Raw genomic sequence first — 19,051 nt, forward strand, 5'->3', positions numbered from 1 at the left:
GCCATTTTTAACTATAGCATGCAAGAGCTGAGATATTGCTCATCATTTAAGCTATATTTGAAAAGTAATTTCACTCTTACAGTTTTATTTGCATAAACTAGCATTGATTTAACTGCTTGCAATGAAAAAACAATGCTTTCTTCCCCAACACACAAGAGGTACTTTATGCTGAAGCACAGAAATTAAGATGTAAAAGTAAAAAGTGTCAAGAAACCCCTGGGAAATGAAAATGTAAAGTAGGTGTTAAACAAGGGGGGGAGGGGAGAGTCAGAATGCTGTTGACAGTTTTTAAACACGGGAAAGGAAGAAAAAGGTTTTTTAGCAAAAGCATTACTGAGGTGGATACAACAGCAGACATTTAAAAAAAAAAAAATCAACTTCCCCCAAAAGAAAAACAAAATTGGTCCATCCTTCTCTGTTCCATTTTCTACAGCACAGATCAAGAGCGTGGTTTAGATGTTTGTTTGGTCAATTTTGAACAGTTACCTCCCATAACCTGTTAGTTACAACTCCAGCTGTGACGTTTTCACAGAAATTATATGGATGGTTAGAAAATAAAATGTCTGTAGAAACCCTGGTTTGTTCTTGGACAAATTAAAGGGAGGAAAATAGCTAAATTGATCAATCTTTTAAAATTGTGTTGCAAATATTAAAATATTTGTTAAGATTAGTGTTGTGCCTTTCGCTCATTACACAACAAAAATAACAATGAAGAAACGGCACAGGCACAGTTGGCTCTGAAGTAACTGCATACAAACATATAAAGATCTAGCTTAATACATACTGCTGCCCTTCCTCATTTCTGATGGCTTCTAAAATTACAGAACAACATGCCTGCTATTAGATGGTTCACAAAGGACTTAAAGGGATACAATCCTGTTCCCCATAGGCTACAATTAGTTGAACCAGCCAGTGTCTTTAGTGTTGCTGAGAGACTCGTACAGCAGCAAGGTGGCTTGGTTCACTTCCCTTCTCAAAGAATTTGGAGAACTCTTCATCTGTGGTTGGAATATCTCCACTTCTTCCATCCTTTCCTTTTTAATTCTAAAGCTCCATCATAGAAATGCCAGTGGCCAAGTTTCTGGAAACACACAAAATGGTTCATGGTTTGTATGTTATCCCAACAATGCAGTCCCTGTAATGTTTGGCATTTTTGATTTAATAAACTCTACTGCTTACACAAATAATTTCTATGAACTCTATTGAGCTAAGGGGGGGGGTCACATCTTCTTAGCTGAGTAGGCTGAGTTCATTGCACACACTAGCGGGTCCTTGAATCACTCCGTTCCCACCCCCATAAGCTCCCTGTGTGCCTCTTCCCATCCTCTTTTTCAGGGACTGCCTGCAACTCCCCTCAACTCTTCTCCCTGCTAGGGATTGTGTGTATTCCCTTTCCTCCCAACCAGGGTCCCCCACTCTCCCATCCATTTTAGCAGTTGAGTGCACCCTCATTCCCATTCTTCCCTAAACCCTCCGCTGCCCATGACAGGGGCTGTGTGACCCCCATCCTTTCATATTGGGGTCTCCCAATCTTCTCGCACCAGGGACTGTGTGTGCCCATCCCCATTCCAAGGTTCCCCCTTACCCCACCTATGGCATAGGATCCAGCCAGGGGCTCCGTCCTGTGTGCATCCATTTATCTCACACCTACCCATCCACCTCCATGATTTCTTCTGTTTGGGAAATAAATCACTGAGGGTGTCAACATGTTAAACTGTATTGGGAGAACAAGCAGAGATGAGATGGGGAAGTATTGTTGTGCTGGAAGGTGTTAACGGGTGCCATCAGCCAATCTTTTGAGCTATATACAATTGCTTGAAACTGTGGCTGTGTTAAAAAGCTGGCAGGGCAGGGGCTTCATGTGTCTCCCATTTTCCCCCTTTCTGCTTTCCAATTTTATCCAAAAATCAATAGGTTCTCATCACTGATGCTTAGAACATTCCCAAAATTTCAGGAAGTGGCATTTTCTTTTCTGCATCACTATTAACAATTTCATCATCTCCATCTCATATTAAGCCTTTACCATTGCTAAGATTTCTTTTGTTCCGGATGTTTTAAAAACTCCATCTTGGTGTCCTTAGCTCTACTAACCATGGATTTTTCCCTGAAGTCTGTAGATTCCCTTACCAATTTTTTACATTTCATAATAGCTAATCTATTTCCTTTTCCTTTCTTCCTTTTTTAAAAATTTCTAATCACTACCTTCACTTTGCCACTGTACCAAGATGCAATTTTAGTCAGTTGTTGTCCTCTCTTGATTGTGGCCATCTAATACATTCTTCTTTATGACTTCCCCAATTTTCCTTAACATTTTTTCTATCTAAATTTTTCCTCTCAATCCATTTTGCTCATAATTTTGCCCAGTTTTGGGAAATTAGTGCAAAGTACATGTATTACTGGTTTGGACCATCCTCTGTTTCCCTATATTGACGCTAATCAGATAATGATCCCTGGCCCATAGACAACCACCAACTTCCAGTCCAGTGATCAATTCATCTTCATAAGGCCCAAAAAAGACAGCTACCTCATGTTGGGGTCAATACCTTTTAGATTAGAAAATAATCATCTATAACTTTTACAGACTCCAATGATGTTTTATTACTGGCTGCATGAGACCTCCTGCATGTAACTTCCATACTAAATTCCCCTATAACACCCTCAGTTTTCTTTCCACACCTTACAGACAGGTGTTTAATGAGTAACTCATCCTCCTCTCTGGTTTGATTAAGTGGGTTGTAGCAGACACTCACCAATACCCCTCCTGGTGCTGCAAGCAAGCACATTGATCAATCAGAATCATGAATGCATACAGATCAATAACCCTAAAACAGGCAATGGTGTCTTTAATGTAGAGTGCTACCACCATCCCACCTTTACCCACTCTGTTCTTCCTAAACAGGTTATAACAAATCATTTTAACATTCCATTCATGAGAGTCATCCAACCAGGTTTCAGTAATGACAATTATATCACATTTCTCCTCACTGAAAATTTCCAGTTCCTCTTGCTTGTTACCCAGAATCCTAGCATTGGTGTATAAGCAAGTGAGAAATTTAGTCTCTTCACATGCTTTGTTACTTTGGTTCAATTCATTCATGACATGATGAATTTGAGTTTGAACCACGTTGGTGTAACGCCCTCCTACCTGCTCCAGCTAGTCTCCAAAAAAGAATAGCCACCAGCCTACCCCACCTGTTAGATACATTAGTACAGCCCAATATTCCACAATCCAAAACCTTCAGCCTCGCACCAGTCACACAGCCAGCAGTCTTGTCCTGGTATCGTAGCTGGTTGGTTGCTTCGTACTCCAAGGACACCCAGGCAGGTATGTCTGTTGTAGCTTTCTGTTTCGTTCCTCCAGAGATAGCACATCAAGTATGGAAAAACCTAAGTATCTGATAATGTTTTAATACATCTAGCCTCACTGCCTGCCTTCTGGCTCTCTTTCCAGTCTGGGTCACAAATTACCATTCCACTTCTTTAATTATGGACTCTCTCCAATTCCCTTATCACTGAACCTTACCATTGTAGTTCTGTGGCAAGGATTTCCACATCTGGTTGCCCAAGAAGTCTTCATTTTCTTAGAAGCTGAGCAGGGCTGAAACCTGTGCTTCCAGACCACGTATCTTCTCCTCCACTAAGGCCCCCAGCTTGAACTTCATACATCAAAAATCTTTTCCATTTTCCGGCAGAAAGGACAACACAGAACAGACAAGGCAAGTCACAGTAGTTGTTCCCATGTTGTCCGTATGAGCTACCTGGTGTAGAGCCATACCTAAAACAGCAAACCCTCTCTCAACTCCTTTCAGGAACTCCCATTTGCTGCTCTAGCAACTGACCAATATACACATCAAGCCTGCTGCTCAGCTCCACCCCTCACACTAAAAGGGAAAGGTTAACCACTCCGACTTTAAACACGGCTTCTGTTCAAATACCCAAAGGTCACAGCCACATGGTCCTCAGTGGAAAAAAAACAAGAGATGTTCTTCACCTGGACTTCTATTCAGGGACCCACAGTTGAGCCACACTACTGTCACAGGGAACAAGCAATGGGCCAAACACACCATTCACCAAGTCCCTCTACCTCCAAACACAGAAGATGCAGCCTCTCCCTCTGAAACATCCCTGTTTACTACTCCTCTTGCCTTGATAAAGGGTGCATGCGTTTTCGGAGGAAGGAAAGATGGCGACATGGGCCACAACATTTTACACATAGAAGGGGCCGGGGACTGACTTTTCCCAACTAATTCAGAACAATCTGACGGTCACAGTGACTTTCTGGGTCACCCAAGTGACATGTACTTTGTCACGTGCAGCCAGTGAACACCTAGTTCCTTATCTGAATTGTTTAATTAATGATTAAGTAAACTACTAATCGTTATAAAATTCAATCACATTTTACAGTGAATTTTCCAAACATTCAATCTCAGATTGATGATTTGTTTTTCAATTTAAATTTCTGATCTTTCAATAAGGAATTGGGAACCAGGAATTAACTTCAGCTTGTGGAAAGGTTTTGTGTTGAGTCTAAATTTTGAAAATCTGGAGAGCCAAGTAAAACTGGCAAGTCTTTCACAAGGATCTGCAGGTTTGGTTTTCAAAAACAAAACTGTTTTGGTTTTTTTTGTTTGTTTGTTTTTTTAAAGCCATTTTCCAGTCCAGAGCTAACTACTTGTGTTGCATAATGCAAGATTGAGACCTGCTCTACACTAAATTGTTCTGTAGACCCAAGTCAGCTTTTTTCAACAGAACAGTGCTGGTGGACACACTGCAATCACCTTCCTGCCCACAAAACTGCCGTTTTTTTTCGACAATGTGAAATGTCAGCTTAGTTAGGGTGATGCAATGTCAATGTAGTCAATATGTTCCCCTTACATCGGCTGTGGGGCTGTCACTCTTGCCAATGTCACCTGAAGTGGTGACATTGGCAAGAAAGCCTCTGGAAGAGCTGAGCAGCTAGAGAGCAGAGCCAGAAGCCATGGCTTCTCCACCCACTCCTGGCAGGGAGCCAGGGCAGCCTTGTCAATTTCACGGCTCAGCCCTGAAATTGCCATGGCTGTTTGGCTTCCGGAATAGAGGAGGGAACAGAGAAGCCCCGAACTGCTCCCCCCAGCTCCCAGGGGAAAGGGGAGGGGAGAAGGCCTGCCACAGCAGCCTTGTCAATGCCGGCTCCCAGGGGGGAGTGGGCTGGAGGAGCGAGAAGCCAGAGTAGCTGAATCCCACTCCACAGGGGCAAAAAGCCCCAGACAGCTTCCCCCGGAAACAAGGAGGGGGGAAGCCCCGGACAGCTTTCCTTGGCTCCTGGCGGGGAATGGGAAGAGGAGAAGCCTGAGGCTGGCTCCCAGTGGAGACGGGGGGGCGGGCGCAGGGGGGAGTCAGCCCAGGAGCCTGTGGGGCCTCCCAGCAGGGAACTGAGAGACCGGGCTCTCAACTCCCCACACTGTCCCTCTCAGGTCTGTGGAAGTGCTCCCGGTGAGGACACACTCCACTGACCCAAAAAGGGTAGTGTAGATGTCAGCCACCGCAGTAACGGTGGCTGTAAGTTGACCTGTGTTAAAGGTCAACTTATTTTCTAGTGTAGTCAAGGCCTGAGAAACAGTTCATTTTATGCTGCTGGAACAGATCATAGGCCTACTTCTGAAACAGAAACCAACCACCACCCTCTAACCAAATATAAACCAAAACACTTTTTTTGAGCATTGAGGTTACATTTTCTAAAATTAACTCATTTTTTAAAAAAAGATATTGCAAAAATCTTTCCTCTGTATAGAGTATAAAAATAAATCTTAACTGCAGTGCCTAAGTTTAGTTTTACTGATCAGAAACCAGGCACACTCTAAAATCCAGTAAGAGGTTACTGATTCTTAGCTGAAGTGCGAAACCGTGATTATCAGAGAATATATTATCCACACTGAAATGCTAATGAGTGCACTTGTAAGCAGCTCAGCACTACAAATAGTTTTCAAGCCATTGTTTTCATAAATAGCTGGAGGAATTTTAAAAAGCCACAGCACTGCTGTAACAATATCACCTGCAATTTTACTTCATGGGCCTCCTAGTACAGGCAAGATCACATCACGCTGTGAATTTATTTGCCCTTTTTGGTCACGTGCTTGCTGACCGTCATGGAACATTTCTACCCTACGAAAATAAGTTGCACTTTTAAAAAAACATTAGCCAACATGTTTACCTAACAGGACTTTAAAGATAAGGCTTTCACCTAGGAAGACTGACCAGCTGTCATGTTTTTAAATAGGACTTGCCATGCCTTGGGTAAACACAAAATCCTGTTTAAAATCACGTTAGTTAAAACTTCCAGGGGGGGTAGCCATGTTAGTCTGTATACAGCAAAAACAACAAGAGTCCCGTAGCACTTTAAAGACTAACACATTTAATTTCTGCAGGCATAAGCTTTCATGGGCTGTAACCCACTTCGTCAGATCAGAACTCTTGTTTTTAGTTAAAACTTGTTCACCAATACATTTTAAAAATTCAGCCTGTCTTCACAGTTTAGACTTCCCTCAGAAATTGCTTGTAATTGTAGGAACTGAAAGCAGGAATCAGAAACCTGAGTATGAGCATAAGCATATCATCAGGGCTAATGTAAGCAGAACAGAAATTCCTATTTTGGTTTAAATATTTAACCTAACTTACTGAGCAAACACTGAATGTAAACATCTCAAGTTGGTATTAACTTTTACGCTCATTTGACAGTTATTTTATTAATTTATATAGCCCTTATCACCACAGCAACTAAGTGCACTGAACACAAGATTTCAAACAAACCAGTTATTTTGAAGGTGACTTTGATAGCTGCCACATGTCTTAACCCAAAGGTCTTAAAGAACCAAAACCCAATCCACACATGAAACAAAGTAAGTGGATTTTATACCATCCTGCACATTTTCTGTGAGGAGATACGTTCACGTCTACAGATTTGAGCATGGAATAAGGAAGATAATTAGTCTTAAAATGTCTAAAGAAGTATTAAATTACAAGACTATTATTCTACTGGTTTAAAATAATTGTGTGCACAAGGATTTCCTAGTAAAAGTCAGATTTTATAAAAGCAAGTTACCATCTACATCTATTTTTTAATTGGGAAATTAAATTCCTTTTTTTTTTAAAAGTGATCTTCAAGGTCTGAACAATAGAGTTGGTCTCTGTCTTCTAAAAATGTAGACTACAGCTACTTAGAAACTTTGTCAATTGACTAGAAATCAGACGCAAATACAAAATCTCATATTGCATAGCCCATGCCCCACAGTATCTTCTGAAAAAAAAAAGTTCAAGTCTGACATCAGTGGGCTTTCTACCAATTATACAACAGTTAGGACCTAACTTCCCTCAATAAAGTTTATCAAGACAATCAGTGTGAAATTGCTGATCTCCAAACACCTAGTGTGGCTTTGCCTATACTAGAGAACTGAATAGTATGTAATTCAATCAGTTTAAGTACAAATAGTTTATTTAGTGTGCTAGCATCAGCCATGAAGAATTGGTTTACCGCTGCATATCCACATTAGAATTGCCCATAACCATTTCAATTGCAAGATATTCTCATTATGTATCCCACTGTTCCTGTCTTGGCGCCCAGAATCAACGCATGGTAGCACTAGTTGAACCATTTCAATTTCTGTGTCCATGCTAACATTAAATAATCCAGAATCAACTAATTTAAGTTTTAACCAGTTATTATGCCTGTTAAAGAGGTAGTCTTTTCTAACCAGTTATTGGCAGGGTAGATAATCATGATTTACGAAATAAAATTTATTTCTTAAATTTAAATCAAATTTTTATTTATATGTTACCAGTTCTTTACTTTCTTTCCACTTTATTCATGTTAAATTGCTATAATGGATGCTTTGTGCTTGTTTCTTTAATTAGTTTCTTAATTGTTAGTAGAAAAAAACTCTGATCTCTGAAATTCTAAGAAGTTTCACATTTAAAATGATCATCTGTACTGAAAAAGGCAAATTCCGAGCCTCATTAAACATCATCACTATGAGAACAGCACAGACACCAACACAAACTGACAAGCATATTAGCCTGTGCTATATTTGCAACTCATGACACCTTCTGAAATAGGCAACTTCCACAAGTCAAGAAAACTGAAGTGATTCTACAAGGCTACAATCGTTCATCAGGGTTTGCAAATTTTAAATCAGTGGAACTTGTGCTCCTAAATTACGTAGGAGCTTTGAAAAATCCCATCCATAGGTCCTTAACTAGAGTTCATTGTTCACGTAGAGGCAGTGCTGCATACCCAATGAGAGACACACATGTAAAGCTGCTGCCTGGGATAAATGCAGACAGCACAGTGGGTGCCAGAGATTCTCCTACCTGCAGCAATTGGGGAGAGAAGAATGGTAGACAGCATGGGGGGGGAGGGGAGGAAGAGTAATAAGGATGGGGTAGGGGCACAAGAGATGAGGTTCATGGGCGGCTTCACACATTCTCCAGCCCCTTCACTCAGAGCTGCTGTGCCCTTCACCCTCCAATTATTCATATGAACATTGGAGCCTAACTTTACACTCCTATTGTAAAAAACCTTGGCTTCTGTGTGTATACATAAAAGTTCACAATCAATTTGTTATTTTACTGAAAGTCTAAATAACTTTTCATTGTTAACACTGACCCAGTTTTTGTTCTCAAGTGTCAAAAATGTTATGCCACTCAGAAAGAAACGTTCTTAATAAAAAATAAAATTTTAGCCCTGGATGCTGCAAAAGTTAACATACATGCTTAGCTTTAAGGACACAGTCACTGAGATTAGTCATGCGAATAAGTTTACATACATGCTTATGTACTTGTCTACACGGGGAGTTATTCCTAAATAAACTCTGTATATGGACATTCTTATTGCAGATTAAGAGCACCTGTTTCCAAATTACTCCCTCAACCACTTTGGAAATAGATTAAGCTAAATCAGAAAAAGGTATTCTTAGTCCACTTTTTTTTTTTTGTTACTTGTATTTTCTTACAAAATCACCTTGCCCCTGTGACTAAGGTGACAGATCTTGCCAATGTACATGTATGCCTAGTCTTCACTAGAAAAATTAAACCAGATAAAGCCATCAGAATGTTTGGAGAACACTTTGCTCACACATACCAATGCCTCAAATGGTTTACAAAAATTGCACATGAAAAATTATACTTCAGTTTAAATGTTTAGTTCTAACGTCTTGAGCAAGCACTGCCATGGAAACATCATGTACTGTATTATGCAGGACTTTTGGAGCCATGTTGGTCCCACAATACTAGAGAGACAAGGTGGGTGAGATAATATTTTTTATTGGACTCAACTTCTGTTGGTGCGAGAGAGAAGCTTTCAAGCTTATGCAGAGCTCTTCTTCAGGTCTGCATTGTATTGACTTCCGTACTCTCTTTATTGGTATCTTACTAATTTATGTAGCCCTTTTCTCCCTAGGGGAATGACTCCAGAGACTGAGAGACAGTAGTCAAACATAATTTCAGTCAATAAAAAAGGGCATATGTAAAAACTGGAGGGGTATCATACGAAAATTAAAGCATGAGAAAAATCACTCCCCTTTTCTCTAAAACTTAAGAGCTTCCCACAACACATCTAGAAATCAACCTACACTATCATGAAAAATAGTATATTACTCTTTGTACTCTCTAATGACACCCATTAATTGAAATTTTTTTACAATGGGAACTGATTACATAGTTTTACTTATAAAGGTTTATTCACTAGCAATTATTTTAACTCTAGAGTTAGTTGAATTAAAAAAATACCACTGAAATACAAGACATTAGTCAGAGCTTCCAGCAGACATTTAGAATTCCTTTTCACCGCACAGTAAATACCTAGAAGTGAGAAAAGCCAGCAGTTCTTGGTAGCAGTTTTCTCGAGACCACATGGCCAACTTTCTAATGTTAATTTTTTTTGGCATATAACTAAAACCTTGTCTACACAAACATCTTTTACATGTTATCACCAGCTCCAGCTGCACCACTATTAAGAACAGCTTAAGTTTTAATCCAGGTCAGATAAAACACAGTTTCAGAAAGGGTGTTTGGGACTTGGTCAAAGAGAGTCTTCCTGAAACAGTATTGAAAACTCCCACTGACTTCAAATAACTATACATCCCTTTCCCCTCCCCCTGAACCACACATATGGAGTTTGTTCCACTGGCAGAAGGATGAAAAATAATCATGTCAAATAATAAATTCCAGCATGTGAAAATGAAAACCTTAAGCCATGCTCCAATGCTTACACCATTAGCTAGCAAGACCTTTTATGCATTTTAGATTACACTGGCTTTCTAAGTAAAACTCCAGCTTGGTCCCCATGTATAAACTACCAATAGTGGCAACATATATAAAATTAGGATGTTTTGGCAGTGATAGTGGGGGTTACCCAGCCATTTATTTTCCCCACCGTCTCCATCACTCCAGTGACACTCCCTATGCCAGCATGACATTCCACAGATTGGTCAATTAGCTTTGCGGGCACAATGGCTGACAACAATACAAAGAGCCCCATTCCAGAGTTCTTACTGGCCTGAAGTAGTAGGACCATGCGGGTAGTAGAGATTATTTTGAGAACCGTAGTGGTAAAAAAAAAAAAAAATACCCCTCAAAAATCCCACTACAATTTAACTTCTATTAAATGAGACACTGCCAAGAAGTCATGATGTTATGATCTAAATAAAATTAAATTGCTTTAACTGCCCACCGACATTCAATTTAGCCCTTTTTTTGTTTAAATATCAATTGTATAAACACGTTTCACTACTTAATTCAGCTTGACCAGGAAACCAGAATGGTCAATATCACTTTTCTGTTCCTAAGGCATTAACAAGGCAGCTCACAAAACTGCCGAAGAATTTTTTTTTAAGTTTTTGGAACAAACTCAGCTAAAATCAGGAACTTGTTATGTGTGCCACTTTATACAAGTTGGATTTATTAAATTTATGAAAATGGTCACTATGCACTAAACTGATTTTTTCATTAAACCCTATTCAGTCACCAAATCATTTTTCTTTTTAAATTGCAAAATGTACAGATTATTTCATTTGGAGTAAGAAATAACTTTGTATACAAAGAGCCACAGACTGGGATTCCTAGGAGAAGAGAAAGCTTTGTTTTTCAAGTATAGATTTTATTATTAGGATGCTATTGTTAATCTTCTTCATTGCTGGATCCACACACCAGCTGATGGGCACCAATACAAAACTCCCAGACAACACACTGGTACAAACAGCTATATGGTAATAAATTAATAAATGCTACTGAAAAAGTGAAGATATTTTTTATACTTCTTATATTTCCATCCCTGTGCTGATGGCATCCATCCTTAATTTTTAGGAGAAAACTCTGACATATGATCAGTTTGCTAAAATGGCATCTCTCCTCAATTGGATTTTTCAGCAGACAAAAACTGCACTCTCAATTTGATTAAATGTTAAAGAATAAGATGACTGCTGGTGTTTTTCAGATTTTTGAGAATGATCAATCTTTACAAAATATTAAATAAATCATCAGGAAACATCCTTTATTTCACTATTTACAACTTAGGTACTAGTGTATCAATAAATCTCATCAGGAACAGTTTTATCAGAGAGTCAGAAAAAAAGAATATTCCTTTATATTTAAAATTCAGTCTTTGAAAGTATTCTTGTCACAAACTTGTACCGACATGGACTGTAGCAAAATTTGAAAATGTTTTCTTGCTTTTCAATTACATAAGATTTAAATTAAAATTTGAAATCAGATTGTGATCAGAGAATAAACTATTAATTAGGCAATTAGGAATCAGATATTTGAAAAGGATATGGAAAGAGAACCACTTTTGCCCATCTATAGTGGACTTGTCCTTCTATCGCTTATTTTTGGTCTAAAAGACCTCCCCAGCCACCCCCAAAAGTGTATACTACTGGATTAGATTTACCTTTTCTGGCCACCAAGAATGTTACCATATACACTTAGAAAATATAAACTCCTCTTGCAAAGCCCAAGTGATTCGCTAGAGTTTGCTTTCTATTAGTGATAGATAAAACTTCTCTTATGTTGCAAGACAAATTGCTAAACTTCATTGACACATGGACACCATCTTTGATTAGGTCAATAGAAACCACGCTAATTTTGGCAAGAAAAAAAAGTTTATTAATTCTACTTTTATACAAATTTCATTCCTGATGTTCTGTATATGAATTCAAACGATCTATATAAAGAAAACACTAACTTGATGTACTGCAATCAACAGCTAGATGGTAAACAAAATATTGTTTGCCTATCCTAAACATGTTTGCCTTATTTTTCATCTTCTCTTTTTTGAAGAGAAGATTTTCAAAATATTTTCACTTGCTTCCTTCAGTATTTTTTTTGTTTTAGGTTTGTAGATGATTGGTATATTAACTTTACTGTTTCAGTGTCAGGTTACAAACTTTCAAAGATGTTGGTGGGGGAGGAGAGGAGAAGTCCGTCTTTTTGCTATCTGCTACTGCGCCCATTTATTTCTAACCCTGTTGATATATGCAAGTGTGAAATGTGGAGAAAGTACTTTTATTCTTATTATATCTTATCCATAAGCCTCAAAATTTTTATGGGGGGAAAAAACTTGAAAAAATCTTCTACTACAATATATCTATGAAGTTTGATAATTAAATTTCAGCACATTTTACTATATAGATTCCTGTACTTGAAAATCACACACTGTGTTCAAAAACTAAAAATGAGATTACAATTTAAATAGAGGCAATGTGGCTATAAGGACAAATTTGAAATCAGCAACCAAAGTATCTAACATTCTACCCAGCAACACCTCCAAACAACTGAAAATGAGAAAGGTGTTGACAGAGACCCTTTTATAAAAAGCACCCTCTCTGTCCGTCATCTTAATATTGCAGATACAGGTGAACTTTCTTGCTCAATCAAAGAAAAAAGAAAAAAAGAGAGACTTTATTTATTTGTAAGCTACTTTGTATTACTGACCCTATTCAATTATAAGAAAACTCTTGTTGGGTTAGATGGCCCACTAGGTTATTGCACCAGGCTTTCACCTCTGGAGACCATCAGTTTTAGAGAGAATGTCACCATGATTTTGTGGTCTCATCCTAAACTTCAGTGGACATTCATCTACATCACATACCACAACAGAATTTAGCATGCTTGATGGCCACCATTTAGAAAAGGCCCTGGAAGGGAATAAAAAGTCATGACTCAGCTCTGGTCTACACTTACCAGGCGATTCGGCGGCAGTCGACGGGAGTTACGCAAGCTACGCAGAGTTCCCGTCGACGCAGCGCTATGCCACTTGAGGGGGTGGTTTTACTGCATCCACTTCTGGATTGATTGAGCGGGTCTTCACTGACCGCCCAGTCGATCCAGACAGATCGATCTGACGGCAGCGACTTTGCCGCCATCAGTGTAGACATATCCTAAGGTACAACATCAGACCTTGAAGTGGGAGGTCGGAAGAAGAAAGCTTGTACTATGAGTAACCTTAGCCAGTTCTACTGTATCATCTCATTTTTATTACAACATAATTTCCCAGCAGATGATGTGGAGTCAGCTGCTTATAATAAATGTATTTTCTACTTAATTGCTGAAATCTCTCTCACATTTTGGTATTTCTTGTTCGTTATGTCGTTTAAAGTATACTGTATCAGCAATGCTGAGCAAAGACCAAAAAAAAGTTATTCAGAGCACAGCAGAAATGCAGAATACCACAGCTCCACAGGCAGGTCAAGTTGGCCCTACAAACAAACGGACTGCATCTGTTTTCACACCGTCATCAGAACCAAGTGAATTATCATCCCCTGCACTGCTACTAGAAAGAAGAAACTATTCTTGTCATTCTCACGTGGTTTGCTTGCACATCTGATGATTTTAAAGAGAGAGAGTTTGTTGTTCAGACAGCAAGTCACTGCACACATACACAAACAATCAGCAATATTGCAGATTATTTTCACATCTCACAGCAAGAGCAAGAAAAACAAGAACACCATCTGGTGTGCAAACTGGCTTAGGACAGTGCTATATTTAAAGGTCAGAGGATAACTGAGAATATTCAAATCTCTTTAATGAGTACACAGTTAATTGAATTTCAATAACCAATGAACAAGACATACCAAAGATTTTAAACAAAAACAAAAAAAACCTACCCAAACAATTTAAAAAATAAACAAAGACTTACCCTCTTGCAGGATCTAAGGCAATTGCTCTTGGCTGATCCAGTTCTTGCCAAAATAAAACTTTTCTCAGAGATCCATCTAAATTGGAAACCTCAATCCGATTTGTTTCAGAATCCGTCCAGTATAGTTTCTCTCCCAGCCAATCGCATGCCAACCCGTCAGGTGACAAAAGCCCAGAAATGACGACATTCTGTACACTCCCAGTTTTGTTAAATTCTGTTCGTTTAATGGCTTCTTCGCTTACATCACTCCAGTATATCAACCCCTGGACAAACACAAAGTCCACTGCGGCTGCATCTTCCAAACCACCCACTACAACTGTAGCGTTCTCCTTCCCATTTGCAGCATCCACCAATCGCAGATCACGTCGGTTTGCATACAGCAGCAGGGGGGCAGCTTTAGGTGGAGGGGGGAAAAAAATGACACACATTAATGTAAGTCAGGCAATTATAATTTAAGGCATTAGTAATTTCACAGACATAGTATAAAATGACTCCCAAAAAGGCAGCTTTTGGAAGTTGACCAGATAACCTGAAGTCACAGTTTCAAATCTCAACAAGATTCTCTCAGCCCTTTCAAAAAAGATAAATTACTAACATGCAGCTCATTATTCTAGGCTGTGTATCATTCAAATAAGATCCTTAACAAAAAAAAAAGCAGGTCTCAATACATTCACTGAAGATCACATGGCACCTTTTCCTAGGATAGCAGTGTTTAAACAGTACCTGTAGGGGAAACTGAGGCAGTGTGCAGTGCACCTTTTGCTGACTTGCTGCTGCCCTCCAATCTAAAGAAGGCTCTTTTTAACGGTGCTGCACATACACACTCTGAAGCAGCTTGAAATGAAAGACATTATATAAAAGGTTAATTAGTATTAAAGCGAGTGGAAAAAGCAAGGCTACAGAAAATGTGTGAAGTCTTCTTTCAAACTGAGCCCCACCATGCCATGTTTAGTTATCTGATCTAATGTCTTTATTTTTGCATGTCTAGTTTGTCTACCACATACTTTGTTCTGCACAGTCGGTATAACTTTCATATGTAATCCATGAATAAAACTATTGAAAGGCAGCAACCAGGAACAGAGATATTTTAAGTGTAACATATCCTTTTAATTATACTCAACCATCAGTATCGTATGGCATTATGAATATTCCAGCATCATCAGTTCTGCAATGAAAGTCAGTAAGAACAGGATTTTAAAAACAAGAAACACCACAAATGAAAACCCCTTTTAAACAGTTATCACAAAACACAACTAGCCTTCTCTATGGTTGCTCATGTACTATTGTGATGAGGACACAAATTAGCTAGCTGAACACCGAGGTTGGCCCTCTAAACATATTCATGTGCATGTCATTATACCACTGCTGTTAAGTTAACAAAAAGTGGTACATTTACCCATAACTACGAGGTCCCTCTACAGGCTGAAGTAACCCATTAGGTCACCAGAAAGAGGCCTGTATTTATGGAGTCAAAACTGCACATGATTTGATGACGGCCATTGTGTCTGTCTGCAGATTCTTACAAAGACAGTACCTTTGTTTCCAGAAGAGAGAGTTCTTATAAAGGGCCTACACTGAAACTAGAAATCCATGTGCCTGTTAAATCGATCTACACTTTAAAATGTCACCTCAGAAGTTCAGTTTTTCAAGACTATTCATTGCAGTTCTACCATACCATGTCCTTTAAAAAAACTCATATGGGGATGAACAGGGGGACAGAATAGAAAACATTTATTCTGTGTCATTCTGAATCAGGAACTGTCTGTAAGCACTGAAAACAAATTTACAAACCCAATTTAAACGTTTGGGTTTTTTTAAGGTTCATTTTACAAACACTGCATACAAATCCCCTTCACACCTAGTCATTTAGATCTCCATGTAAAATTGAGCAGTGGATTGTTTGTTTTTAACAGTCAGATTTTAAACTTAACATCTTTATCTACCCAAATATTTGATTTACAGAAAAACATTTAGTTCAGGCATAGTACTTCCATGGGGGATGGAGGAGGCATTTTTACAGAATGAGAGAAGAACCCTATTTTAAGTAACAGATTTGTTTCCTTATCTTTCCATGTTCGTTCCTTCCCCCCACCCCACCCCACCAAGTCTAAAATTAATTTTAATGATTCAAAACAGGGTTTCCCAAACTTTAGGTGTAAAGTTGCTTAGACAGATCACAAGAAGTCCGATACCAAAAAAAAAAAAAAAAAAAGAAGGACATTTTCCAAAAAAGTTATTCAACACACAAACTGATAAAAAGAAGATGAGCAATATAATGGTGTGTACCTGTAAAATTACCATACTACCGTAGTCTGAGAAATTCAGCTTGTGATAAGTACAGTATAAAAGTGTGCACAGCAGACTGACAGAATTGTTTCTAATCAGATAATATGCCCCATGTTTGAATAAGGTAAATCCAGGCACAAACAAGTACAAGCTCCATTATTATGTACAACACGAAGTTGAAGAACCCATGCACACAGCATGCACTGAATTGGAACACCAGGCATGTCAAGTGTAATCATGAAGGCACTGCTGAGCCTAACACAACTGTATTGCATAGGTTGTTCATTCTTTGGTGGAGCTCAGTTCTGGCTGAGGAATGATTCTGAAAAACGTCCTTTTCACAAAGTGATATAAGTTATTCGAATTACATTTCAGAATGAAATACAGCTACAAGCATGACACACAGTTTTACATAGACTGATTCAAAACCACAACTTGTACTGCATTCTGAAGGGCTGGCTGATGAGAGTATTAAGTCTTCCAAGATGTTGTGACATTTAGAAACTAAGCATCCATCACTGAACAATAAACCTGAGGATTTTTCCCCCTCCTTATTAAACTTAAAGCTTTGAATAAATCAAAAAGACCTGATTACTCAAACTGTCAGCATCAATAGGGAAATGCCATTCAAGCATCTTATTCGGTACCCATCTGAATTAGACAGCAGTGGAAAGGGGAAAACTGTTCCAAAAAAATTAATCTTTCCCTATATAACTGACATAGGTTTTTGGTTTTTTGGTTTTTTAAAGACACAGGATCTGAGGAAGATATCAGACTGAAAAGCATGCCTTTTGACAAATAACACTGTTCTGTGCTATATTAGAGACCCAGAGGAAGATGCCCAAGAGCAATTGGTTTCAGAACTCACAAACATCAACAACTACTTAGCAATTCAACTTGATGGGTCAGCTGATGCGTGCTTGCATGCTTTGATTGTTTTCAAGGTATGTTTCTGATGGTTCTATTGAACGCTTGCTTTAACTAATGTGCAAAAACAATATTTGTGATATTACAATAAGTAGTCAGAGATTTCTGCATTTAATGGGCACAGTGTTTTGCAATCTACCTGTCTGGAGCCATACAATGACTGGTAAGAATAGTGGCCCAATCACATCAATGCAAATCATTACACCTAACGCCTATGGCTTCACTGTTTCCTACACAAGCTTTTTGCCAGTAAGGAAGTGATCGAAAACCAGCACCTAATCCTTCACAAAGCTGTAAAAGCAATTAATTTAATTAAAGGCCCACCAATGAATTTGTGCTTCTGTGCAGTGTTCTGAGATGATACAGGTTTCCCTGACCAGTAAGTCCTCTTTCATACTAACATGAAAGGGAAGTGCTAACAAGGTTTAAATCATGAACAAAACTGCAAGTTTTCCTCATTTTTAGCTCTCTCCTATTGCTGACACTTTCAATGACTTATGCTAGCATACTTAGCCTAAATACTAAAGGTGGATATATTAGAAAACTTTAATGTTTGCCTTCCCAAGTGCAAAGAAGAAACCAAATGGTTTCCTCTTCTTTCAGATTTTGAAGAACCTGAGGGACCTGTCAGGAGCTATAAATTCAGAAGTTAGCATGTAAAACCCAGCTGTTGGATTATTCTGATGATCCCCAGAGGAGAAAGATGTCACTGACTTGACAGCACAGATTGGACCATTGCAAGACAAACTGACAGCCCTCTTCAGGGACAAGACACTGCTAATGACTTTTGCTGAAGGAGAAAGTACCCAGTTTTAGTAACATCACCTTTTCATCTTCACTTCTCTGCAACTCAGGATTTTCTTCAATGGTGATGAAAAAAATGTATCCATCATCCAATAATCAAAATTACTTCATTTCATTATACTTCCCAGTTCAACTTGGTCCACAGCACCTTGTGTCAGCTCATCCATCACATTGAATGCTGAGAATTTAAAATGTTGGACTTCCTTTACCACTGAAGTTCATTTTCGCAGCTTCACAATTCTTAATTTTTGTACAGTTACATATTTTATGTATGATACAGGAGAGACCATCTTTGATCACTTCCTGGGAGCCTGAAGGACACACCAGATTTGCATATAGGTTTACAAAACACCCTCAAAACAAAACGTACATGGCCCAAGTTTAAGATTAGCTTTCTGTAAATCAAATCTGTAAATTACCAATCCAAAGATTACATTTCAAAAACATTAACTTTGCTACAGCATTAACTTACAGAATGAAATTTCAACTCCAAATGAATAGATACAGGTTTTTGGAGGTGAGGAGGGAGGAATCTACTTTAGCAATTATGATTACTAGCAACTTTTTTTTTTAAGTTATTGATCAAGTAATGTAATATATATATCCAACTGTATTTCCAGTGCACACATACAAGTCAGTTTACACATCATGTGACAAAGAAAAATTAACAGATAAGCAATAATCCTATAAAACAACCATCTTATAAAACATGTAATTCACACCTGTCCCTTTTCAGATTAATCACTACAGTTCAAACCCAGTTTTGAGATATTACTGCATGTACTTATAAGCTTTGCTGGTTTTTATGGTGTACAGTACAATTATTAAGCCTCAGTCAAGTTGCTGCCTTTTTATAACATCACTGATTTT

The 19,051-nt window shown here is 38.5% G+C and overlaps 1 protein-coding gene across 1 annotated transcript in view; it reads right to left on the bottom strand.

The window, feature by feature from the left end:
• LRP6 (LDL receptor related protein 6) overlaps positions 1-19,051 on the bottom strand; it is a 154,683-nt gene that overhangs the window by 128,356 nt on the left and 7,276 nt on the right. Inside the window, exon 2 of the mRNA XM_067531046.1 lies at positions 14,165-14,558. Coding sequence (XP_067387147.1) covers positions 14,165-14,558 — 394 coding nt within the window. The remainder of the gene's footprint in view (positions 1-14,164; positions 14,559-19,051) is intronic.

The sequence above is a fragment of the Emydura macquarii genome, unplaced genomic scaffold, assembly GCF_026122565.2.
Source record: "Emydura macquarii macquarii isolate MOO-44397 ecotype Brisbane River unplaced genomic scaffold, CSIRO-AGI_Emac_v2 contig_3122, whole genome shotgun sequence".
Classification (NCBI taxonomy): Eukaryota; Metazoa; Chordata; order Testudines; family Chelidae; genus Emydura; species Emydura macquarii.